The 26,259-nt window shown below is 42.8% G+C and overlaps 1 protein-coding gene across 1 annotated transcript; it reads left to right on the top strand.

The window, feature by feature from the left end:
• The first annotated feature begins 312 nt into the window (after positions 1 to 312).
• Positions 313 to 22,241, top strand: LOC132399037 (inactive serine/threonine-protein kinase 19-like). The gene is made up of 7 exons (XM_059978940.1): positions 313 to 440; positions 5,437 to 5,553; positions 7,641 to 7,786; positions 12,439 to 12,674; positions 16,809 to 16,906; positions 19,523 to 19,670; positions 21,508 to 22,241. The coding sequence occupies exons 2-7, from the start codon at positions 5,439 to 5,441 to the stop codon at positions 21,551 to 21,553; spliced, it is 789 nt and encodes a 262-aa protein (XP_059834923.1). The 5' UTR covers positions 313 to 440; positions 5,437 to 5,438; the 3' UTR covers positions 21,554 to 22,241.
• Positions 22,242 to 26,259: the final 4,018 nt, after the last annotated feature.

Here is a 26,259-nt window from a genome sequence, read left to right as displayed (position 1 = left end):
TGCACTGAGATTCCTGCGGGCATTAACAGTAGAACAAAGAACTACAACAAATCAATGAAAAACCGCACATAAAGTGACAAACAACCTGTTTGCAAAATAAGACGATTTGTTCAAATATAATAATAAATAAATAAATAAATAATAGCAGTGAGTCCATAGGTTGTGGATTCTATTAAAGTTACAAAGTATTAAAATGTAAACGTAAATAAGCTGCCTGTGTAGTGAATGTAGTTTATATTTATGCTTTTGTTTGTCGCTCCTGGAACCTATTTCCCCCGCAGTCTGAGCGACGGACACGACGGAACTATTTAACGACGCTCACCTGACGTCATCCAGACGCGCCGCAGGCTCGGTGGCGGAGGGTAAATTCTGTGTCAACATCTGGTGCGTTGGGCGGAGGCCACTCGGCCCCTCCAACCTCTGTTTCGTCAATTCTTGAGGTAATTGTGGTTTTTCTTGACCCTTCACTAGGCCAATGTTTCAATATATGCACTTCAAACATAGTCTTTTTTTTACTTCTTCTGTCCTTTGAGGAAGTGAGATCCAAAACTACGTACCCGGAGGCAGTGGACGAGGCAGGTACATTAACAGCTCGACCAGTACACGGATGGGAAGAGTTCAGAAAGTTACGGGCAAAACTTGGGCAAGTGGGATTATTGGGATGAGTGCTGCTGGAGAACTCAGCTGGCCGGGCAGCATCTATGGAAAAGAGTAAACAGTCGACATTTCGGGCTAAGAACCTTCAGCTGGACTTAAGAAGAAATGAGGAGTTAGAACAAGAATGTGAGTGAAGGAGAGGAAATAGTACGAGGTGGTAGGAGGTAGGTGAAACACAGAGCTGGGATGTTGATAGGTGAAAACTATAAAGGACTGGAGAAGGGGGAATCTGATGGGAGAAGACAGAAGGCCATGGAGGAAAATGAAGGGGGAGGAGTACCAGAGGGATGTGATGGTCCAGTAAGGAGATGAAGTGAGGGAGGAAAATGAGAATGGTGAGGGGGGAGGGCATTACTGGAATGTTGAAAACCTGATGCTCAGGCCATCAGGTTGGAGACTACCCAGGTGGAATATAAGATGTTGCTCCTCCAACCTGAGTGTGGATTCATTGCAGCAATAGGGGAGGCCATGGACCGGCATGTTGGAATGGGAAGTAGGTGGCAACCAGGAAATCCCACTTTTTCTGATGGACGGAGTGTAGGTGCTTGGCGAAGCAGTCTTCCAATCTACCAATATATAGGATACCACACTGGGGGCACCGGATACAGTAGTGTCACTTCACTTGGACGGGGTCCTGAGTAGTAGTGTGGCAGGAGGGAGGGATGAATGGACAAGAGAGTCACGTAGGGAGTATTCCCTCTGGAAAGTTGGGGGGAGAGGGGTAGATGCGCTTGGTGGTGGGATTCCGTTGCAGAAGGCAGAAGTTTCGGTAGGGGCTGTGTTGATGGTGGAGGAAGTCTTTGAAGAAGAATGAAAAGCCTCATCCTAAGAGCAAATCCGACAGAATGGGAGGAATTGAGAGAAGGAGAAGGAAATTTTACAAGTGATAGGGTGGGAAGAGATATTATCCAGGTAGCTGTGGGTTTGTAAAAGATATTGATAGATAAACTGTCTCCAGAGATTGAGACAGAGAGTTCGAGAATTTGCCAGTTGGTAAATTCACCCTAGTGTGTGGGCAAGGGATAGAATTGATGAGAAAGGAATTAGTGTAAATTCAGATTCATTTATGTGTCGTGTGTACATGGAAACATAACAGTACAACATGTCATTTGTATTAACAATACAACACAAGGAGGGCTCCAAGTGCCACAGTAGCAGTTAGCATATCACCACTATAGCTCGTGGTGTTCCTGAATTCAATTTCTGCCACTGGCTGTGCGTTCGTGTGGGTTTCCTCCCACAGTCCAAAGGTGTAGAGTTCAGTGGGTTAATAGGTCCTTGTAAATTGTCCCATGATGAGGCTAGGGTTAAACTGGTGGGTAGCTGGGTAGTGTGGCTCATTGACTGGAAGAATCTGTCCTGGGCTGTATCTCCAAATTAAATAAATAAAAATAAAATTTAATGTATCACGGTTTATACAGAAATAAATTATGAAAGCACCAAATTTTAAACAGGCCCAAAGGGGAATTAAAGCTGAGCAGAACAATTCAGTGGTGACCTTTTGAAATCCAGTTTGATTAAACAAAAGTCCTTGATTACATAATTGTCATTCTAATTCTCCATTTCCTAATTTCATCAATTTACAGTGACGATTAATGTATGGGATGTGGGTCCCTGAACGGCACAATTACATTAATTGAATGTGGAGTGAACACCTTTTGGTATTCACAGATATAAATATGTAACAAGTTATAATGTATTACACCTCTCCCAACTTGTGTGAAATACAATAAAACACATCAGTGTATTTCTACAGTGAGATGCTCGGCTGCTGAGAATTTCCAGATGATGGCAATGGGAACTCCAGCAACATCTAATACAGTAAAACATCCTGAAGCTTTTCACCGGAGTGTCAGCAAGCAAGTTCAAAACCAAAATTCTTCAAGCAATATTATCACCAAACAACGTCTTGGTCACATACACACAGTGGTCACCATATCTGCTACCTCCTGTATCTAATGAAGTGGCCACTGAGTGTATGTTCATGGTCTTCTGCTGCTGTAGCCTAAACGTCAACGTGTTGTGTGTTCAGAGATGCTCTTCTGCACGCTGTTGTTGTAACACGTGTGTACTTGAGTTACTATCCCCTTCCTGTCAGCTTGAACTAGTCTGGACATTCTCCTCTGACCTCTCATCAACAAGGCAATTTCACCCCAAGAACTACCACTCACTGGATTTTTTTTTTGTGTTTTGCACTATTTTCTGTAAACTCTAGAGGGTGATGTGTGTGAAAATGCCAGGAGATCAGAAGTTTCTGAGAAATTCCAACAATTCTGTCTGCCACAAAGAATCTTTCCATAGTCAAAGTCACTTAGATCTAACTAACACAAACACTCACTCACTCCCCCACCCCCCCCAGGTCTCCAGTGGTCTCATGGAGAGTCAGATATCAGGCCTGACTTCTCCGGTTGGCTTGCAGATCCAGAGCTTTGGCCAACAGCCCCCAACTCCCAAACTTACTGACTTTGGTGTTTAATCTTAAGAATTGACCCGAGGACTTGCCATCACGGGACTCAATCTCTGGACTCGCTGACCTGAGGTGGGGGCAGGGGTCACAAGCCCTCATCCTTGCTGGTCTTCATACACAGCAGGAGTTTCCAACCTTTTTTTATGCCATGGACAGATGCCATTAAGCAAGGGGTTGGGAACCCCTGATCCCTAGTGTAAATGTTGGTTTGATGGTCAACAGGTGCTTGGTGGGCCGAAGGGCATTTTCTTTGTTTAACACTCTTACTATTATTGACAGTGACTATTCTGATGTCACAAATGCATACTTCTAACTCCTGTTTGGTTATATCAGATAGTATGTGTATTATTGCCATTAACACAACATGATACAGTGGATCCTGGTTATTTGGGACACATTGGGACCACTGCAGTTTGACTCAATTATACAGCTGTCCCCAAATAGCTGAAGTTTCATGGAAATAGTTGAAAGGGTATAAAAAAAGACAAATTACTGTTTAGCTGAGTAAAAAATTATGTTTTTAAATGAAATACAGAACAAATTGGTACATTACCAATAGTACTACAGTACTATAAAACTGTGTATTAGTTTCTAATAGTTATTGATGGAGGAATTCATCCAGTGTATGTGGCAGTATTCTTTTGATTGACTGTAAATTAACAAATAAGTTCAGACACTTTCGCAGACAATGGACTACTTTCATGTAAGGTCTTCAACAATTGCATCCTCCAAATGTATATCTTCAAATTCTTCATAGTCCCTAACTTGTCAAAGTAGAGAAATTGTTTCATTTTCACTTCCGGCTGTTTCTGGCATCTCCAAGCCTGAATGCTTGAAACCACAGTGAGCAAAATTGTTCTGAATTGTCTGGCTGTTTATTTCACGCCAACTATCAGTGATAAAATAATCACTACTTTTTGAACACAAAGACATGAATTTGACACAATTTTAAAAACTTTGCTCTAGGCACGATATAGTGTCTAACAGCCAAACAAGTGACTGGCACTAGTTAGATCAGGCATGGGCAAACTATGGCCCGTGGGCCATATGCAGCCCATTAAGCTTTTTAATCCAGCCCGCAGAACTTGATGAAATTATATTAATAAACCTTGTTAACGTTTTTTCCCCACAATTCTGGCGTTTTCCCAATAGATGACACACTCTATATACATTGACCTTTGTTGAGGTGCAGCGTATTACTCCACATTTGCGCTTTACTGTTTGTTCGGCTCGACCTATTTGTGTGAACAGGCGTTCAGCGTCATGAACGTCAACAAAGCCAGCCACAGATCCAAGTTAACTGACCAAAACCTCAGATCCATCCTGAGAATCACCACAACAAAACTAAATCCAGACTTTGATGCGCTGGCTAAAAAGGGAGACCAACAACACTGTTCCCACTGAAATTAAAAATAAGTTTCTTCATTGTGTTATGTAAAAAATGCATTTGAAAATATTTTTTTCAATAAGCCTTACATGTTACATGTCATTTCTGTTAAGTGATGGACGTGAGTAGTGCGCTGGTGCACGTACGTTCTCAAAATAAAAAATGCGCTCCAGATCAAATAACGCGCTCCGCATACTGGCATGCTGTCACTGTTCTGTCCTTGTGCTGGTCGTTGTTGAGTTTTGGCACAGGGGACAATTGAATAAGAAGGAGCAGGACAAGTAGACCTACATCTCCTACCGTTTTTGAAATAAAGACAGTCAGGAGGAGAGTGATGATGATAATATCTTGAAGGATAACAGAATTTTCAGTGCTTTAAAATAATAACTGTTACTATTAAAAAAAGCTGTATTTTATTCATTTAATTTTCAGTGTTTTAAAAGTCATTTCAATAAATAGCTAAATACCATGGGACTTCAAAGACAGATATTTTGTTGTAATGCATTTGTTCATTTTCAATTGAAATTAAAGCACATGTTTTCTACATATCCCATGATATTTTATTTTCTCTTATGAGGTGTATTACCAAAACACTCCGTCCATCTGCTCCTGGTCTGGCCCCCCTGTCAAATTTTAGAACCCTTTGTGGCCCACAAGTCAAAAAGTTTGCCTACCCCTGAGTTAGAAGCTATTCGGCAAAAGTCTCTTGTCCCAGTTAAGCAACATAATGTCCCAAATAAATGAAGGGGTTTCCAGCTATTTTCTCAATTAGTTTTTATTCTTTGAGTTGTCTCAAATAAGCGACTGTCTGAAGTCACCAAGATGGCGCATTTAACCAGATTCCGCTGTACTGTGCCTTGAAGCAGCTCTGGATATGGTAACTGACAGTGTGGTGTGCACGCTGTCATTTGTTTTTCACTTACAGCTATGAACCGCAAGAGAAACCTGATTCCAGACATCTTCCGGCAGGTTAAGAGGCGTAAATTAGAGACTGCAGATGGATTTAATTCATTGGATAAGAACAAAATGGATGAGTATGAAGGTAATCATGTTCAGATGAAAAACCTTAATGTTTTAATTTCACCTTTTGGCCAAGGTCTACTGAGTTCAGAATTATTATCACTAACATATGATGTGAAATTTGTTGTTTTGTGACAGTAATCCAGTGCGAAGACAGAAACATCAGGTTTCATGTCACTGGCTTATGTTGTGAAATTTGTCATCATGCAGCTGTAATACGGTGCATAGATTATAATAAAAACTAGGGTATTTTAAAAAATTAAATTAAGTGAGTGGTGCAAAAACAGAGCCAACTGGAAAAGGTAGTGAAGTAGTGTATGTGGGTTCATTGTTTTGTGACAGCAATGCATAATTTTAAAAAAACCTATAAATTACAATAAGTATTAACACTTAATTACATGCATTGCAAAACAAAGGGAAAACAGTGAGGTGGTGTATATGGGCTCATTGTCTGTTCAGAAATCAGATGCTGGAGGGCAAGGAACTGTTCTTAAATATTTTTCACATTCCTGTACCAGCTCCGTGATGGTAGCAATGAGCAGGGGGCATGTGCTGAGTGATGGAGGTCCTTAACGATGGATGCCGCCTTTTTGAGGCATCACCTTTAGAAGATGTCCTCTGATGGGAGGTGGTGTTACTGCAAATTAAAACTAAACAGAGCAAATGAAGGAATAAGGAGGTCATCTTCACTGACCATCCAGAAACCTGATAGAAAGGGGAAAAGAGCTGTTTCTGAACCCTTGTCTGTGAGTGAAGTAGAGAGAATTTTTCCAGTAGTGGGTGAGTATAGGAACAGAGGGCCCAGCCTCAGACTACAAGGATGTCCCTTTAAATACAGAGGTTCCCATCCTGGGGTCCACAGACCCCTCGGTTAACGATGGGGTCCATGGCATAAAAATGGTTGGGGACCCCTGCTTTAGAACATGTGATGGCTGCGGAGGCCAAGTCATTGGGTATATTTAAAGTGGAAGTTTCTGTAATTTTCTCTAGGCCCCAGAACTCCTACAAAATTGGCAGCTTGATAATCCCTATAACCAGGTAGGGTAAGGTAGAGGTCCACTATCAAGGGTCCTGAATCAAATCTCGTGGCTCAGATTACCAATTTTAAATTTGGGACGTTAAATAGATTTGGAATTTTAAAAAAATCTAATCTCAGTGATAAGTTGATGGCTCCGGGCCTGTATTTTCTGGAGTTTAACATTGAAACCAATCGAATATTGAAAGGTCTAGATAGAGTGGATGTGGAGAGGTTGTTATCTATGGTGGGGGAGTCTAGGACCACAGTAGCCTCAAAATAGAGGGACATCCCTTTAGAACAGAGATGAGGAGGAATTAGTCAGATGGTAGTGAATCTATAGAATTCATTAACACTGACAGCTGTAGAGGCCAAGTCACTGGGTATATTTAAAATGGAGGTTGACAGGTTCTTGTTTAGTCAGGACATCGTGTTACAGGAAGAAGGCAGGAGTTTGCAGTTGGGAGGGATAATAAATCAGCCACGATGGATTGGCAGAGCAGAATGGATGGGCTGAATGGCCTAATCCTGCTCCTGAGTCTAATGGCCTTAAGGCGATGTAATAATCAAGAAACACCTGGATCTTGGTGTCAAAGCCGATAGTTCTGCCTTGTCCACTCTGGTCAGTATGCGACTGCATACTCAATCGTGTAACACTTCAGCTCAGGGACAGTTAGGATGTGCAATTAGTGTTGGAATTCTCAGGAATGTACACGGTCAGGATCGTGTTATAAAATGTGCTGTGTCAGCAAGGGTTGTGCTGGGAGTAGCCCGCAGTATTGCCACGCATCCAGCACCAACATAGCTTGCTCACAGATTACTGAATATTACTAATCGGTAAATGTTTGTGGAGTGTGGGAGGAATCCAGAACACCTGGAGGAAATGCACAAGATTATGAGGAGAGAGCACAAACTCCTTACAGGACAGGGCAGGAATTGAACCCAGATAGCTGGCGCTATAATCACCCTAATCTAGCCACTACTCTACGGTGCTACCATGCTCTACCGTATCATGGTAGAAGTTTTATATCTTCTGTCTTTTTGTAAATGACCAAATAAAGAGAGGCTTTTTTTTTGTCTTTGCGATTTCACAGATGTGCCAAATGACACGAAATCTGCATTGATTTTTCTGGCATCCTTGTTTCCTCGCAAGTTATTCGATGATTCCCTTCCACCCATTGTCCTGAAGCATCAGCTTTACAGCATTGTTAAAGACAAAACTTTGGTCGATCGTCAGCTGGTAAGTCAGCATGTCATCTCAAACTTTGATAAACTTCTGTAGATGTGTAGTGGAGAGTACACTATCTGGTTGCATCATCTTCAGTTGTCCATCGGAATCCGATGACAACGTCCACTCCTTTAACGGTGAGATCTTTGATGACTATACAGTCCTATCCTGGACCCACAAGCTCTATTGCAGGTGGGACATGTATATGTGGTAGTGATGGCAACCATGGCTGCATTTCTTCTGGCTCTCTTCTGCTGTCTCCTGGTTGTTCTTTCCATTTCCAGAATACGAACCCTGTCCCTATACAGCTGTCGCCAAGTGTTACAGTCAGCAGCAACATCCTCCAGGTCCTTGGGTCTGATCTTGTACTTCCTTAAAGCATTCTTCATCTGATCCTTGTAGCACTTCTTCAGCCCTCCAGCTGAGCGTCGACCATGATGTAGCTGGCCGTGTAACACTCTGCGGGGTAGCTGACATGGGGGCATCCTCATCACGTGCCCCAGCCACTGCAGCTGACGCTGGGCGATCATGGCCTCAATACTTCTGCAGTTGGTCTTTACAAGTATTACAAGTCTCGTGATGTTAAAGAGGTTGCCATCTAATCTGATGTCCACTGCCACACCGCTGCTATCCTCAATCTCGTTCTGGAGAAACTTGGTAACACACAGGAGGAAGATGTTAAAGAGCATTGGTGCTAGCACACACCCCTGCCTCACCCCCGTGCATACAAGGAAGGGCTCGGACTCTTGTCCTCCTATGGTCACCCGAGCAGTCATCCCATCATGGAACTGGCAGAGGATGTTAACAAATTTACTGGGACAGCCAAACCTGAGGAGGACATCCCGTAAGAGCTCTCTTTGCACAGTATTGAATGCTTTGGGGAGCTCGACAAAGGCCATAAACAGGTCTTGATGTTGCTCCCGGCACTTTTCCTGAGGATGCCGAGCTTTGAAGATCATTTTGATCGTGCTCCTGTTCTTTCTAAATCCACACTGCGATTCAGGCAGCATTGACTCGGTGATGCTGCTGATGAGCCTCTGAAGCATCACCTTAGCCAGGGCTTTTCCAGCAACAGAAAGGAGTGAGATGCCCCTACTATTGCTGCAGGTGGCCTTGTCACCTTTGTTCTTATAAATGACAATGATGTTTTCATTTCTCCATTGCTGTGGGATGTTCTTATCCATCCAGGCCTTGGTGATGTACTGGTAGAGGGTGCACATACCAGTATGTCCATGTACCCTCCATTCTTCAGTAACTCGGCAGGGATATTGTCAGTGCAAGGGGACTTGTTGTTCTTAAGGGAATGGACAGCTGATAGAACCTCCTGGAAGCCTGGTGGTAGACTGTGGATAAGAGAAAGTTCAGGCAGTTCGTCCAGGATGGTGGGGTCTGCATCAGAATCCTGATTAAGCAGGTGTTAGAATACTCAGCCCGCCTCAGCAGAATGGTATTCTGATTCTTCAGAAGTGTTTGACCATCTGCTGTTTTCAGGGGAGTAATGCATCGATTTATTGGGCCGTAGATGGTTTTGACAGCATTGTAAAAATTGTGTGTGGGTGGAGTATTTGCTCACAGGGTGTGTGTGAAGCATCCAGTGTAGCAGTGCAGTAGTGCTTGTAGTTAGTGCACGTTGCATGCTGTATGCCACATAGTGCTCTCTGCTTGCATCATGGCCTGGTATAGAAACACCGATGCCCTTGAACAGCCCTCCCAAACTAGTGGATAAAGCCCTCCTCACTATTGAGCACATTTACAAGGATCACTGACAGAGGAAAGCAGTGTCCATCATCAGGGACCCCCACTACCCAGGCCATGCTTTCTTCTCACTGCTGCTGGAAGGAGGCACAGGAGCCTCAGGACTCACATCACCAGGTTCAGGAACAGTTATCATCCCTCAACCATGAGGCTGTTAAACCAGTGACGATGAGTCAGCTTACAGTGAGGAGGTGCAGTGGCTTACAGACTGGTGCAGAGCCAACAACCTGTCTCTGAATGTGAACAAAACAAAAGAGATGGTTGTTGACTTCAGGAGGGCACGGAGCAACCACTCCCCACTGAACATTGACGGCTCCTCAGTAGAGATCGTGAAGAGTACCAAATTTCTTGGTGTTCACCTGGCGGAGAATCTCACCTGGTCCCTCAACACCAGCTCCATAGCAAAGAAAGCCCAGCAGCGTCTCTACTTTCTGCGAAGGCTGAGGAAAATCCATCTCCCACCCCCCCCATCCTCATCACATTCTACAGGGGTTGTATTGAGAGCATCCTGGGCAGCTGCATCACTGCCTGGTTCGGAAATTGCACCATCTCAGATCGTAAGACCCTGCAGTGGATAGTGAGGTCAGCTGAGGAGATTATCAGGGTCTCTCTCCCCGCCATTACAGACATTTACACTACATGCTGCATCCGCAAAGCAAAACAGCATTATGAAGGATCCCACCAACCATCATACAAACTCTTCTCCCTCCTGCCATCTGGGAAAAGGCTCCAAAGCATTCGGGTTCTCACGACCAGACTATGTAATGGTTTCTTCCCTCAAGCTATCAGATTCCTCAATACCCAGAGCCTGGACTGATACCTTATTACCCTATTGTCTTGTTTATTATTTATTGTAATGCCTGCACTGGGTGGGTCTGTAGTCTAGTGTAGTTTTTTTCTGTGTTGTTTTTTACATAGTTCAGTCTAGTTTTTGTCATGTAACACCATGGTCCTGAAAAAGTCTCGTTTTTACTGTGCACTGTACCAGCAGTTATGCTCAAAATCACAATAAAAGTGACTTGACTTGACAGTGGGGATAAGTTTTCTCAACTTCACTCGCCCCATCACTGAACTGTTCCCACAACCTCTGGACTTGCTTTCAAGGACTCTTCGTCTCATGTTCTTGATGTTTATTGCTTATTTATTTATTAATATATTTTTTCAGTTTGTATTTCCACAGTTTGTTGTGTTTTACACATTGGTTGTCTGTCTCTGTTGTGTGTGGTTTTTCATTGAGTCCAGTGTGTTTCTTTGTATTTATTGTGAATGCTCACAAGAAAACGAATTTCAGATTTGTATATGATGTATTTTGATAATACATTTACTTTGAACTTTGAAGTGATGCCGTGGTGTGTGAAGGCATGTGACCAATTGGTCGATGACCAGTGCGTACTTTGAATGTATTTTCAAAGTTCAAAGTAAATTTATTATCAAAGTACATATATGTCACCATATACAGTGCAACCGGAGTTTAATTTTCTTGCGGGCATTTACAAGAAAACTAAAGAAACACAATTGTGTGTATGAAAAGCCATACATAAATAAAGACAGACAGACAAGCAACCAACATGCAAAAGAAGACAATAAAAAATTAGTGGTTCAATGAATTACTTTAGCATCCATTAGAGTTCTGGATGTGTCTGCAGGCAGACAGTCCCTTGAAAACAGTGCCAGTTTATTCAGCCTCTGCTTGTAACTCAAGCACACCAGTCCCAGTAACGTTGCCTTAGATCAATTCTTACTCCCTTCCTAGTTTAATTTTGTCCTCCAAGAGCGGGGAGACTGGAACTGTACAATTCCTCCCAATGTAGCCATATCAGCTGTAACATGATGTCCTATCTCCCAGCTCCTGTACTGAAAAGCGTGGCTGAAAGCAAGCATTTCAGTGGCCTTCTTCACTCCCCTATCTACTTGTGTGTCATTTTCAAAGAACAATGTAACTGCTCCCTAGTCAAAGGTCCATGTATTATCGCAGTATACAACTCTGAAGTTCTTTAAACCAAGAAAGAAAAGAAAGCCAGCACGGTCATCGATCCTCTTCACCAAAGAAAACAAATAAAAACAGAACAAGATTTCCCCTCACGCAAAAAAAAAATTGCCCCTTTTTATAACCTTCAAGAAAATAACATAACTTTTACCCCAGTGCTTTTCCATCCCCTAGAGATGCTAGCTTGTACTTTTTTATCTCTCACAACCTTTGGCCAAGTCACCTCGCTAAGAAACAAACAAGAAGTCTATAAGGAGGAAAACATTCTTCACCAGTACTTCTTCTCAAGGATGTGTGTCTGTCCACATCTCCAGGATACACCCCAATCCAAGCTGACTCCATTTTGTCTTTCAAACTTCCATTTTGTGTTACAAATTTTAGCTTATTGGCCAAGACGATAAGATATAGGAGCATAATGAGGCAATTTGGCCCATTGAGTCTACTGTGCCATTTTATCACGGTTGATCCATTTCCCTCTCAGCCCCAATCTCCTGCCTTCTTCATGTATCCCTTCATGTCCTGACTCATCAGAAATCTGTAGCTAAAGAAATTACTCCTCATCTCCTTACGAAATAGGTGTCCCTCTGTTCTGAGGCTGTGTCCAAGACTCCCCCACCAAAGGAAACATTCTCTCCACATCCACTCCTGAGGTCTTTCAACATTCAATAGATCCCTCTTATTCTTCCAAATTCCAGTGAATGCAGGCCCTGAGCCATCAAACGATCTTCATATGACAAGCCTCGCAATCCCGGAATCATTTTTGTGAACCTCCTTTGAATCCTCTCCAAGAAGGAATGAAAATCTTTCTTATCACAGCCCTAAGTCTCTGACATATTAACAGAAGGTATCTGCTGTTGTTCCTGGGGTTGGATTGTAAAATGGATGAAATGAGAGTCTTTATCTTCACTCTTTTGTTTGTCAGAATGAGATGAAGGAGCTGGGAGTTGTTCGAATTTTCCAGTTTGGATTTGACATGGATGTATTCGGCGTTGTTTTTAGTGAAGATTACAAAAGGAAAGTTCTGGCTGCCACGGCGATGAGAGATGCCGCAGCAACTGTGCAGAGATTCCTGGAGACGGTGCTCAACTCGTGTGTCGACATGGGCTTCACCAAGGATCAAATGCTCAAGGAGTTTTCATTTCAGGACCAAGAAATTACGTGAGTGCCCTGCAGCCAGGCAGGATCAGAATCAGGTTTAATATCACTGGGATATGTCATGAAATTTATTGTTTTGTGGCAGCAGTACAGTGTAATACATTAAAAAACTATAAATTACTATGAGAAGTACTATATATCTGTATATATAGAAAAAAATAAATTAAATAGTGCAAAAGAGAGCAAAAAGTAATAAGGTGGTGTTCATGGGTTCATTGTCCATTCAGAAATTTGATGGCAGAGGGGGAGAAAGAATTCCTGAATCATTGAATGTGTGTCTTCAGGCTCCTGTATCACCTGTGATGGTAGCAATGAGAAGTCTTGGGTGATGGAGGTGGTTAATGATGGTAGCTGCCTTTTTGAGGTATCACCTTTTGAAGATGTCCTCAATGTTGGAGAAGCTAGTGTCCATGATAGAGCTAGCTAAGTTTGCAACCCTCTGTAGTTGTTTCTGATCCTGTACTGTGGCCCCTCCGTACCAGATGGTGATGCAACTGGTCAGAATTCTCTCCACGGTGTATCTGTAGAAAGTTGCTGGAGTCTTTGATGACATACCAAACCTCCTCAAACCCTAATGAAATATAGCCACTGTCGTGCCTTCTTTGTAATTGCATCAATATGTTGGGCCCAGGATAGATCCTCAGGGATGTTGACACCCAGGGGCTTGACACTGCTCACCTGCCCATTGCTGATCCCTCGGTGAGGACTGGTGTGTGTTCCCTTCGTGAAGTCCACATTCGGATCCTTGGTCTTATTACATTGACAAGGTGGTTGTTGTGGCAGAGCCATCCAGACCTGTTTCACCGTTCAATCAGTGGACAAGGTCACTTCGTGGATCAAGGGGATCAACTTTATTCAATATTTACACTTGCACACATCAGAAATTTGCCGTGCATGCAACAAAAATGACAAAATTCAACCATTATGAACCATTACATCCCTCCCATCTGTACAACAATTTCTTTGACCCTCCCCACCATCAGGCAGGAGGTACCATAGCACTGAGACGAGAACTGTTAGGACGGGAAACTGCTTCTTCCCCCAGGCCGTAAGATTACTGAACTCCCTGCCACCACCCAGCTCTCATCGTGTATGAAGCACCAATAGCGGTATGCAGTTTATTTTTTAACTTGTGTCATAAATGCCCCTTATTTAGGAAGAGGGGAACATCTGGTCAAGATGGTGCCTGCATACAACATCTTCGGTCAACACCTTCTGGATAAATCACGAAATCATATATTTCACTTTTTTAATGTCCTTTACATTTGTTTGGGGTTATACATCTGTACAGTCAAATGACAATGAACTTGAACTTAAACTTAAATAAAAACCTAAGAGAGGTTCTTATCTAATAAAGTATGTTCAGGCGTTACAGAGGGTCCAGGGAAGATTCACATGAATGGTCCCGGGAATGAAAGGGTTAATGCACGAGGAGTGTTTGGCAACTCTGAGTCTGTACTCACTGGAGTTTAGAAGAATGAGAGGGGATCTCATTGAAACCTGTCGAATATTGAAAGGCCTGGATAGAGTGGACGTGGCAAGAGTGAGAGTCTTGAACCAGAGGCCACAGCCTCAAGACAAGCAGGGTCTTTTAGAACGGAGACGAGGAGGCATTTCTTTAGCCAGGGTTTGGTGAGACTGTGGAATTTATTGGCACAGACAACTGTGGACGCCAAGTTATTGGGTATATTTAAAGCAGAGGTTGATAGGTACTTAATTAGTAAGTCAGTAGGGAGAAGACAGGAGAATGGGGTTGAGAGGGATAATAATCAGCCATGATGAAATGGTGGAGCTGGTTCAATGGGCCGAATGGCCTAATTGTGCTCCAGTGTCTTATGGTCTTATAATTTAGAGGTTCAAGTGCAAATATGGAATCAAATGTGCATAAATATTAGCCTTTATTTACAATACAAGCAGCATTATAAAAACTGTTTTAAAGTATTTATAGTACACTGAGGTAATAGAGTGGGCTGGAGGCTGCTAATGATTGTTCAGGTTAATGGCCGTGGGTAAGAGGTTTTTAAAATGGAGCATTATTGCAGGAAAGCAGCATCCATCATCAAGGATCCCCACCACCCAGGCCATGGTCTGCTCTCGCTGCTGCCATCAGGGATGAGGTCCAGGAGCCCCAGGGCTCACTCCTCCAGGTTCTAGAACAGTTACTACCCCTCAACCATCAGACTCTTGAATCAGAGCGGGTATCTTCACTCAACTTCATTCACCCCAACACTGAACGGTTCCCACAACCCGTGGCTTCGCTTTGAAGGACTCTTCACTTCACGTTCTTGATACTTATTGCAGATCTATATATTTATAACCATTATTTTGTTTATTTTTTTTCATTTTGTATTTGCAGTTTGTCGCCTCTTGTGCATTGTTTGTTTGTCCATCTTGTTCAAAGTATGTTTATTATCAAAGTATGTGTATGTTATACAACCTTGAGATTCGTCTCCTAACAGGCAGCCACAGAAAGAAGCCCTTAAAACAAACCCTATATATATATAAAAACGGAGGACTGTCTAACAACTAAGGTGCAGAGAATAAAAACCACATCCTGCCCATAAAAATATAAAAGAATAAACTAACCCATAAAGAAGACTGTCGAACACCCAATGTCCAATAAAAAGAAAACATCATGCAAACCGTAACTGCAAGCAAATAGTGTTTCTGAACTGAAATCTGTCAAGAAGCCCCATAGTTCAGCGCAAAGCCGTGTAGCGGTGATCGGAACCGGCTTTGGGCCTCGACATCCTGACCTTTTCAATCTGGCCCGGCATCATCCCTCCGTCCAAACAATGGGTTCTGCCGCTTCGAGCAGCAGTTTGGAAGCTGTGTGTGGTTTTTCATTGATTCAGTTGTGTTTCTTTGCATTTACTATGAATGCCCACAGGAGAATGAACCTCAGGTTTGTATATGGTGACGTTTATGTACTTACTGAGGACCTAGAGGATGTTGCTCCTGACCGTAACACTTGGCGACAGCTGTGACAGGGTTCGTACTCTGGAGATGGAAAGAACAACCAAAAGACAGCAGAAGAGAGCCAGGAGAAATGCAGCTATGGTTACCATCACTACCACCAACACCACATATACATATCCCACCTGCAACAGAGCTTGTGGGTCCAGGATAGGACTGTATAGTCATCAAAGATGTCACCGTTAAAGGAGTGGACGTTGTCATCGGATTCCGATGGACAACAGAAGAAGAAGATATGTACTGAGATAATAAATTTACTTGGAATTTTGAACTTTACTCTGTAATAGGGTTTTATTCAGAAAAGTTTGAATGGGTAGGAATGGATAATGGAAAGGAAAAACAGACATGGGGAGTAATTGCTGGAACTCCGAGGAATCGATGGTCAGGGTGGAGACTACCCAGAGGGAATATGAAGCAACACACAAAATGCTGGAGAAGCTCAGGTAGCAGCTTTGGAAGGGAATGAACAGTCAACTTCGCTTAATAATTCTTTGACTCACAAAGTTCAAAGTACTTTCAAAGTAAAAAAATTATCAAAGTATGTACTGTATATGTTCCTGTATACTACCTTGAAATTCAGGAAAATAAAAAAAAGAAAATCTATAAATTTAAAAAATGACAGACAACCAATATGCAAAAGACAAATCATGCAGATAATAAAAAATAATACTGAGTTGTAGAGTCTTTGGTAGTGAGTCTGTGGCTGTATAATCAGTTCAATTTTGTGGTGAGTGAAATTATCCACGCCGGTTCAGAGCCTGATGATTGTAGGGTAACAACTGTTCCTGAATCCGGTGGTGTGGGGATCCTTGATGATGGATGCTACTTTCTTTTGGCAGTGTTCCATGTAGATGTGATTAGTGGTGGGGAGGGTTTTGCCTGTGATGGACTGGGCTGTATCCACCACTTTCTGTAGACGTTTCCATCAGCGTTTCTGTACCAGGCTGTAATGCAGCCAGCTGGGATTCTCTCCACTGTCATCCATAGAAGTTTATCTAAGTTTTAGATGACATGTCGAATCTGTGCAAAGTTCTATGAAAAGAAATGTATGTCAGCTGAACTGGCTGTAGTTCCCCTTTTACACTTCCCCTTCCTTTGGCATTCTGTAAATTGAGACACTTGATTGCTTCCACTTTCTGACTGTTCTGGTTCTTCTCACAGGCAGCTGGTGAACGCTGGAGTGCTGACAGTGCGTGACGTGGGAAGCTGGTGGCTTGCTATTCCAGGCGCTGGCCGATTTGTAAAGTATTTTGTGAAAGGTACTATTGATTGTAGCATGCTTGGTGAAAGAGCCCTTCGGACTCCGTTGGAAGGGTGCTGCCAACTTTGTGGCTGTTTAACTCTAAAGTGCTGAGAATATTGTGTGACGTGGCTCTGCATTGGACAGTTGTGAGTTTAAGCACCACTCCAGCTCTCAGCTTCCAGTGCCGGGCAGAGGGATCAGATGTTGATTCAGATCAATTTATTTATCACATGTACATTGAAACTTAGTGTGAAGAGAATTTCTCTTTTCCTGTGCACATGTATGTAGGCACCAAGGACCCATGAAGTCAAGTTTATTGTCATTTAACTATATACACATGTACCGTCAAACAAGACAATGTTTCTCCAGACCAGGGTGTAAAACACAGTAGTACTCATAACACACAGTAACTTAAGGGAAGTAAGGATAAAATCTGCAGAAGAATTACATTTAAAAAAAACATTTTACAACATTGAATGACAGTGGATTTAATTTGGCTTCTTTGAACTGATCAATAGAAAAGTGAAAGCAAATTTCTACAAATTTCTCTAAATTTATTACAATTATTAAACCTAAATAATTGATTGTACAAGTACACCCCCCCCCCCCTTCAAGTCTGTATTTAGTAGATGTAATTGCAGCCTTTGAGTCTGCATGGAAAGGTCTCTGATCAGCATAGGTGTCATGAGTGAATAACCCTTTTCAAGTCCAGCCACAAATTCACAATTGGATTGAGGTTTGGATTCTGACTTGGCCACTCCACAACATTAACTTTGTTGTTTTTAAGCCATTCCTGTGTAGATAGCTTTGGCTTTATGCTTGGGCTCATTGTCTTGCTGGAAAACAATTCAGTCACTTTTATTGCAGACTGCATCAGGTTTTCCTCCAGGGTTTTGCTGCATTCATTTTACCCTCCACCTTCACAAGACTTCCAGGGCCTGCAGCAGTGAAGTAACCCCACAGCATGATGCAGCCCCCCACCATGCTTCACGGTAGGGATGGTGTGTTTTTGATGATGTGTGGTGTTCGGCTTATGCTAAGCATAGTGTTAAGTATAATGGCTGAAAAGCTCAATTTTGGTTTCATCAGATCTTAGAATCTTCTTCCAGCTGACTTCAGAGTTTTTTTTAAAACAGGGACTTTCTCATCACCACTCTCCCATAAACCTGCGACTGCTGAAGCACCCAGGCAACAGTCACTGTACGCACAGCCTCTGAAGCTGGTAACTCCTCCAGAGCTGTCACATGGCTCTTGCTGGCCTCCCTCACTGGTCCGCTTCTTGCACGGTCACTCAGTTTTTGATGGTGGCCTGTTCTAGGCAGATTTACAGCTGTGCCATTTTCTTTCCATTTTTTGATAATTGGCTTAACTATACAAGGGATATTCAGTGACCTGGAAATTTTCTCATATCCATCTCCTGACTTGTGCTTTTCAATAACTTTTTTGCGGAGATGCTTGGAGTGTTCCTTTGTCTTCCTGGTGTAGTTTTTGCCGGGATACTGACTCACCAGCAGTTATACCTTCCAGACACAGGCGTATTTTTACTACTATCAATTGAAACACCTTGACTGCGCACAGGTGATCTCAATTTACTAATTATGTGAGTTCTGAAACCAATTGGCTGCACCAGTGATGAGTTAGTGTGTCTTATTAAAGGGGGTGAATACTTATGCAATCAATTATTTAGTTTTTTTTAAATTTGTAATTAATTTAGATCACTTTGTAGAGATCAGTTTTCACTTTGACATGAAAGTGTCTTTTTCTGTTGATCAGTGTAAAAAAAAGCCAAATTAAATCCACTGTGATTCAATGTTGTAAAACAATAAAAAATAAAACATGAAAAATTCCAAGGAAGCTGAATACTTTTTACAGGCAGTGTATACACAGAAAGGTGCTGGAAGAGGGCCAGTAGCATCATGAAGCATTCTACCCACTCTGCTCATGGACTGTTTTTCTACTGCCATCAGGGAGGAGGCTTCGTAGCATGCACACCAGGACCAAAAATGGTTACTTTCCACAGGCAGTCAGGCTGATCAACACTTCCACCTACTAACCCAGCCCTCCACACTCCCAACCACCACTACTTTTTTCATGACGTACAAAAAAGCTGGATGAACTCAGCAGGTCGGGCAGCATCCATTGAAGGAAGCAGTCAGGACAAAGGGTCTCGACCCGAAACATTGACTCCTTATTTCAACGGATGCTGCCCGACCTGCTGAGTTCATCCAACTTGTTTGTACGTGTTGATTTGACCCCAGCATCTGCAGTGTGCTTTGTGTTCACTACTTTTTTCATTTCCTGTCAGTCACCTTGTGTACAGACACTCCTGTTCCTAGTGTCACTTTATGGACATATAATCAATCTATGTATATAAGATATCTTGTATATTTATATTTATTGTGGTTTTTATTACTATTGAGTCCTTTGTCTTGTGTTTTTTGTGCTACATTAGATCTGGAGAACCAATTATTTCATTCTTCTCTACACTTGTGTACGGAAATGACATTAAACAAGCTTGAAGTTTTGAAGAGAAAGGGGAGGCGGGTGGGGGAACGGTAGATGGGCTGGGTTGTTCTAAGCTGCAATTTGCTTTCCGGTTGTTAAAAGCAGAAACTTGGGTTGCACACCACAGGTCGGAAAACTGTTCTGGGGATGATCCGGAAATCAAAGTTCAATGAGGTGTTGCAGTCGGAACTGGAGACTCGGAAAGTAACGTCTGCTGTGAAGATGGGCATCCGGTATCATGTCCATGACATCGTTGGAGCAGAGTTGGTGAAATGGTAAAGAGTAACAACAACTCTTTTGGTTAAATAATTTATTTATTTCGGTCCAGTGCCTGAACAGGCTCTCACAGACCAACGAGCTGCACCGCCCAACAACCCACCTAGGTAATCCCAGCCTAATCACAGGACAATTTCTAAAGACCAATTACCTACTAACCGGTGCATCTTTGAACTGTGGGAGGAAACTGTACAAAGTCCTTATAGCTAGTGGCAGGAATTGAACCCTGAGTAATGATAGCTGGCATTCCAGCGTGACTGCTAACGGCCAGAAGTTCTGAGCACTAGCCAGGTTCTTAATGTCATTAGCTATTTGTAGACATAGTACTACAGCACGGATTAACAGGCCCTTTGGCCCATCTAGCTTGTGCTGAACTGTTACTCTGCCCAATCAACTGTGATGGAAGAAGGGATGTCCATGTGATTGAGATCTTGGGAAATCAGAAAATGTGCTTATTCAAAATGAAGGATTTGAATATGCGATTCATATCTACAGGACTGTACCGTTCTTTAACATTATCTTCAAGGATCAGGTAAGTTTGGTAGCATCCTTGGTGTATATGTTGGTTGTCTGTTGTATCCGATGATGACGGGAAACCTGTGTGGGAAAGCTTTTAAAGTAGAAGAGCCACTGTACTGGGGCAGTTCTACTTTCTCGACTTTGGAAGCTCGGATCCAGTGGTCCGAGTATTTGTCAGAACAGGGGTTTTCCTCGGTTACAATGGATGACCATGACCCCTGTGCCTTGTTATGCCCTTCACTCTCCACAGAGTGTTGCAGAACTGCCTTCCTGGCTGTTGGATCTCAACTGCCAAGTTCCCCTGGAGCTGACTTCACATGCTAGGACACGTTCCTATCACACGGGGGTATGAGGCTATCATCACCTGTCAAAGTGCTGTACTGGGATGTGGCCACTGCCACATGCAAACAGCTACTTGGAACCATAGGAGACAGCTGAGTGTCCAGTGGAGACCAAAGATGAATGAGCTGCCCCAGAATGGACACAAAAGAGCACCTTCACCGGAGGTATTACCCCTCCCTGGCCACTCCATATACCCTGGTGCATATACGCTACAATTTTCATATTACTGTTGTTAATTGCAGAGAAAACTTTATGTTGGTCATTGCTTGGGCCTTTACTCTGAAATAGTTTCAATTTTTCAATAGAAAAATACTGTATCTGTTGGGACTTTATTCCCTAGAGCGTTGGAGAATGAGGGGAGATTTGATAGAGCTATACAAAATTATGAGGGATATAGAAGGGTAAATGTAAGCAGGGATTTTCTACTGAGGTTTAGTGAGACTAGAACTAGAGGTCATCAGTTAAGGGTGAAAGGTGAAATATTTAAGGGGAATCTGAGGGACAACTTCTTTACTCAGGGTGATGAGAGTGTGGAATGAGCTGCCAGCGGAAGTGATGGGCATGGGCTCCGTTGCAATATTAAAGAGCTGGGGTAAGGTACAATAATGGGAGGAGTATGGGGGGCAATGGGCTGGGTGTGGGTCAATGGAACTAGGCAGAATAGAAGTTTGGCAGGGATTAGATGGGCCAAAGGGCCAGTTTCTGTGCTGTAGCACTCTATGGCTCTGAGGGAATTGGGAATAGGATGAAAACTGGAACTGAAGCCAAAATTCCACCATTTTCTATCACATTGAAAGCTAGAGCTGACCAGAGGGCTTACAAGGCTGGCTTCTGTTATTGTGACATGTTACCCTTTCTTCAGTGCTCTAAAAAATTGTTTCTGTTTTCCAAATCTTCAGCCACTGACACATGACAAATGCTCGGTTTCTACCTCTTTGTAGCCAACATCAATTGTATATTTAATTCTGTTAATAGCATCCCTACGAGCAGCGGAACTTTACTGCGCCTGAACAGCACCTGACCCACGCCAAACCCACAATTTGACAAGATGAGGGACAGATGCAACAGGCAAGGATATAACGAATCCCTGCAGAAGGGCGGCCAAACGGGCAGCACAGTGGAAAGAAAGGGTGCTGACGTCAAATGTCAAAAGAAGGACTTGTTAAAATGACTGAAGGAGGAACTGTGTATTATGGTCTTTAATTAATTGCCAAGTCTGTGAAACCAGAATAATATATATTTATATAAAATGTGTATAGTTTCCATTTAAAGTTTCATTGGTAATTAAGTCACTGAATTTTCCTTTTTGATGCATCAAATTGACTGCAATAAATGGCGAATGAATCAGAATCAGCTTTAATATCACTGGCATGTGTCCTGAAATGTGTCAACTTTGCAGTTGCAGTAGCAGTACAATGCAGTACATAAGATCATAAAATATAGGAGCAGAAGTGGGCCATTTGGCCCATCGAGTCTGCTCTGCTATTCAATCATGGGCTGATCCAATTCTTCCAGTCATCCCCACTCCACTGCCTCCCCATATCCTTTGATACCCTGGCTAATCAAGAACCTATCTATCTCTTTCTTAAATGTACCCAATGACTTGGCCTCCACAGCCACTCATGGCAACAAATTCCACAGATTTACCACCCTCTGACTAAAGTTAATTTCTCCGCATCTCTGTTCTAAATGGATATCCTTCAATCCTGAAGTCGTGTCCTAGACACCCCGACCATGAGAAATAACTTTGCCATATCTAATCTGTTCAGACCTTTTAACATTTGAAATGTTTCTATGAGATCCCCCCTCATTCTCCTGACTGACATTCTTCATACGGTAACCCTTTCATTCCTGGAATCATTCTCGTGAATCTTCTCTGAACCCTCTCCAATGCCAGTATATCCTTTCTAAAATAAGGAGCCCAAAACTGCACACAATACTCCAAGTGTGGTCTCACGAGTGCCTTATTATAGAGCCTTAACATCATATCCCTGTTCTAATATTCTCTACCTCTATAAATGAGTGCCAACATTGTATTTGCCTTCTTCACAACTGACTCAACCTGGTGGTTAACCTTTAGATTATCCTGCACAAGGACTCCCAAGTCCCTTTGCATCTCTGCATTTTGAATTCTCTCCCCATCTAAATAATACTCTGCCTGTTTATTTCTTCCACCAAAGTGCATGACCATACACTTTCCAACCTTGTATTTCATTTGCCACTTCTTTGTCCATTCCCCTAAACTATCTAAGTCTCTCTGCAGGCTCTCTGTTTCCTCAACACTCTCTGCTCTTCCATCTATCTTTGTATCATCGGCAAATTTAGCCACAAATTCATTAATCCCATAGACCAAATCATTGACATACATCGTAAAGAGCAGTGGTCCCAACATCAACCCCTGTGGAACTCCACTGGTAACCGGCAGCCAATCAGAATAGGATCCCTTTATTCCCACTCTCTGTTTTCTGCTGATCAGTCAATGCTCCACCCATGCTAGTAACTCCCCTGTAATTCCATGGGCTCTTATCTTGCTAAGCAGCCTCATTTATGATAATGGTTCAAGTTTACTGTCATTCAACCATATACATGTATACAGCTAAGTGAAACAACCTTCCTCAGAGTCCATGATGCAAAACACATAAATCAGGTTCCTCAAAGTTGTCATAGCCAGGTGAAGGGGGGGGGAGGTAGTGGAGATAAACTCCTACTACATATTAAATGCTCCCAATGGCGTGTATCTCCGACGACCAAGTCCAGTTCCTGGCCTTCACGTGTGGCTTAGCTGCTAAGCCAGTCTGAACGGTTTTTACTGACAGGAGAAAGGCAAAGACTGGCACCTTAAAGCCAGTCACTCTGGACCAATGGAGTTCATCAGCTGATTTTGACAGTTCACGTAGGAGTAGGAAAACTGATCTCAAACCTCTGCTACCTTGCAGCCAAACCCACTCATGGGGAAGGCTTCAGGAGTAAACCCGGAGCTGGAGACCCTAAGGCAGTCCGTTGAGTTCAATGCTGACTGACAACTGCTATGACGCTGTTGGTGCCAAACTGTATTGGTCTTTGCCATTCCTTTGGATTCATCGGTTGCGTGGAGAGGGGGAGCCTGTTACATGGACAACAGCTTGCTCTCCATATCATACTGCCCTGGCTTGTGTGTCAGTCATGTGGACAGCTGGGACACAACATCCATGGTAAACCCCAACCAACAGAGGGCCTCATTATCACCGACAGCAAAGAAAATAATGTTAACATGAGAATATTAACAGATAAAGTATTCTGTAAGTCTACAAGTTAACGTAAAATACATATATAACATATGGTTAAATATACAACAGCATACTGCCACTGGTGCTGTCGTCAATAATGTGTGTACTGGGAGGTAGCAGGGTGTTCAGAAGTCTCACAGTTTGGGGGAGGGGGGAGCTGTTACACAGCCCACCAGCACATAGTTTGTTGAACTGTAAATGAGTTTGGGATTCAGTTTAAAGTTACAGCATTCAAGATTAAAGACTGGCATTATTTGTCACCTGTACGTCAGAACATTGAAAGATACAGTGATGTGGCATTTATGTCAAATTGGCCAGGATTGTGCTGGAGGCACCCGTAAGACTTGGGAGTCCGCTGCGGTCAGGGCGCTTTCACTGTGCGCTGCGTCTGCGAAGGCTGGGTCTGACGGCGCTGTGGAAGCCCTTAGCAGGGGTATTCCCTTCTGCTGCCTGCGTGGGTTGACGAGTGTATCGGGACCCTGAGGACTTGTGGAAACTGCACTGTGGTTTCTTTTAAACTTACAGTCTTTTAACATCTTTGGACTATTTTTACTGTGCCCATGGTCTGTTTTTTTTAAATCAATTAGGGTATTGTCTGCACTGTTGTAACTATATGTTAACTATAACTGTATGTAATTATGTGGTTTATGTAGGTCTTGTAGCTTTAGTTTTTGGTTGGTTGGGTGGTCTCCTGACTTGGTGTGTCTGGTGGGTTTGTAGCTCCTTTCCAGGGAACGCGCTAAGATGGTAGTACGATATTAATATGCAGCAGCCTCTCCGGACTCAGGATTTGGGGATTACCAAACGTTATGTGGATTTTCTGGTGTAATCTGTTTTGTCGTGTGCTTTTGTGATATCATTCTGGAGAATGTTGTCTCATTTTTTAACTGCATTGCATTTATGGTTTCTAACTGAAACTGAACTGAAGTGTCACTACATTTCCAGTGCCAACATAGCATGTCAAAAATTTTCTAATGTTAACCTTTTGGAATGTTGGAGGAAAGCAGAAAACCTGGAGGAAGTTGACATGGTTAAAGGGAGAGTGTACAGGCTCCCTATAGATAGCAGCGGGACTCAAACCCTGATTGCTAGTGCTGTAAAGCAATTGTGTTAACTGCCACACTACTGTGTCAGCTGTTAGCTAGAATACTGTAAGTTAGAGAGAACCTGCCCATAAACTGTTTAGTGGATCAACCACATTAAATGGACCAGCTCTCGACCAACATTATATAGTCAGTATCACCATCCATAGTAGCGTGTTCCACTCACCTCCTGCTCTCTGGGGGAAAAAACTTGCCTCTGACATCCCTATACTTTCCTCCAATCAAACCTGCCTCCATCACCACCTACACTCCACCTAACTGGTTACATCACCATCTGGTACAGAGGAGCCATTGCATAGTATTGGAAAAATGCAGCAGAAATTTGTGAACTCAGCCAGCTCCATCGTGGGCACCGGCCTCCCCAGCATCCAGGACATCTTCAAAAAACAATGCTTTAAAAAGGAGGCATTAAGGACTCTCCTCACCCAGGACATGCCCTCTTCTCATTGCTACCATGAGGAGAAAGGAGAGGGGCCTAAAGACACAAAAGCATCATTTCAGGAACAGCTTCTTACCCTTTGCCATCAGATTTCTGAATGGACAACAAATGAACTCTTAATATTTTTATTTCCCTCCCTTTTTGCATTAATTACTTAATTATTTTTATTGTAACATAGTTTTTTTTAATTAAGTATTGCAATGTACTTCTGCTGCAAAACAACAAATTTCAGAACATATACCTGTGATGCTAAACTTGATTTGTGTTACAAAATACTTGCCTCATAAATCTCCTTTAAATATTCCCCCTCTCATGTGAAACCTCTGCCCTCTAGTGTTGACATTTCCAGTCTGCAACGAAAGACTGATTTTCTATTTCAATGATTTTTAAACGAAGTAAACTTTATTCATAATAAAAGATATTTACTAGAATAAACTGTTTGATGCCTTTTCAATCTTTACATTCATAGTCAGTGCTTTCATTTGCAATGTTCTATTACATTCGTTCCCATCAGTCGCACAGCTGCCACTCCTCTGGCACTCTGGGGTGGTATATTACTCCAATGATAATGGAGAGGCTTCCTCCCCCAACATGGCCTCTCCCTCTCCAGCAGGAAAAGAATCCTACACCGTGGTCCTTCCCCACTGAGTCCTTGGGATGGCTGCACCATACTACAGTGTGGTCCACGGCACGTACTCCTGCAGCCTGAACCGTGCCGGTCAGCAGCATTCTTCCACGGCAGACCAAAGAGTGTCTTCACTGAATATGTGATTTTGCAGCAGCACCTGATGTTGTCTCTGTGTGTGTCCCTGACCGTCGTAAATCAAAGAGTCCACTGTCACACTTTCTATGATGAATCAATAAAAGTTGATGGGGTGGAGGTCAAAGGGGATATGTCAAATTCCTGAGGGAGTGGAGG

This window comes from Hypanus sabinus, chromosome 9 (assembly GCF_030144855.1).
Source record: "Hypanus sabinus isolate sHypSab1 chromosome 9, sHypSab1.hap1, whole genome shotgun sequence".
Classification (NCBI taxonomy): domain Eukaryota; kingdom Metazoa; phylum Chordata; class Chondrichthyes; order Myliobatiformes; family Dasyatidae; genus Hypanus; species Hypanus sabinus.
The sequence above is the reverse complement of the archived record's forward strand: the minus strand, read 5'-3'. Positions and strand labels throughout refer to the sequence as shown.

What these genes read in the sequence shown, in the direction of transcription:
- LOC132399037 (XM_059978940.1), top strand. Translation starts at nt 5,439, where the DNA reads ATGAACCGCAAGAGAAACCTGATTCCAGACATCTTCCGGCAGGTTAAG. An exon ending in CAAAATGGATGAGTATGAAG is followed by an intron (nt 5,554 to 7,640) that starts GTAATCATGTTC and finishes GCGATTTCACAG; the next exon opens with ATGTGCCAAATGACACGAAA. An exon ending in CTTTGGTCGATCGTCAGCTG is followed by an intron (nt 7,787 to 12,438) that starts GTAAGTCAGCAT and finishes TTTGTTTGTCAG; the next exon opens with AATGAGATGAAGGAGCTGGG.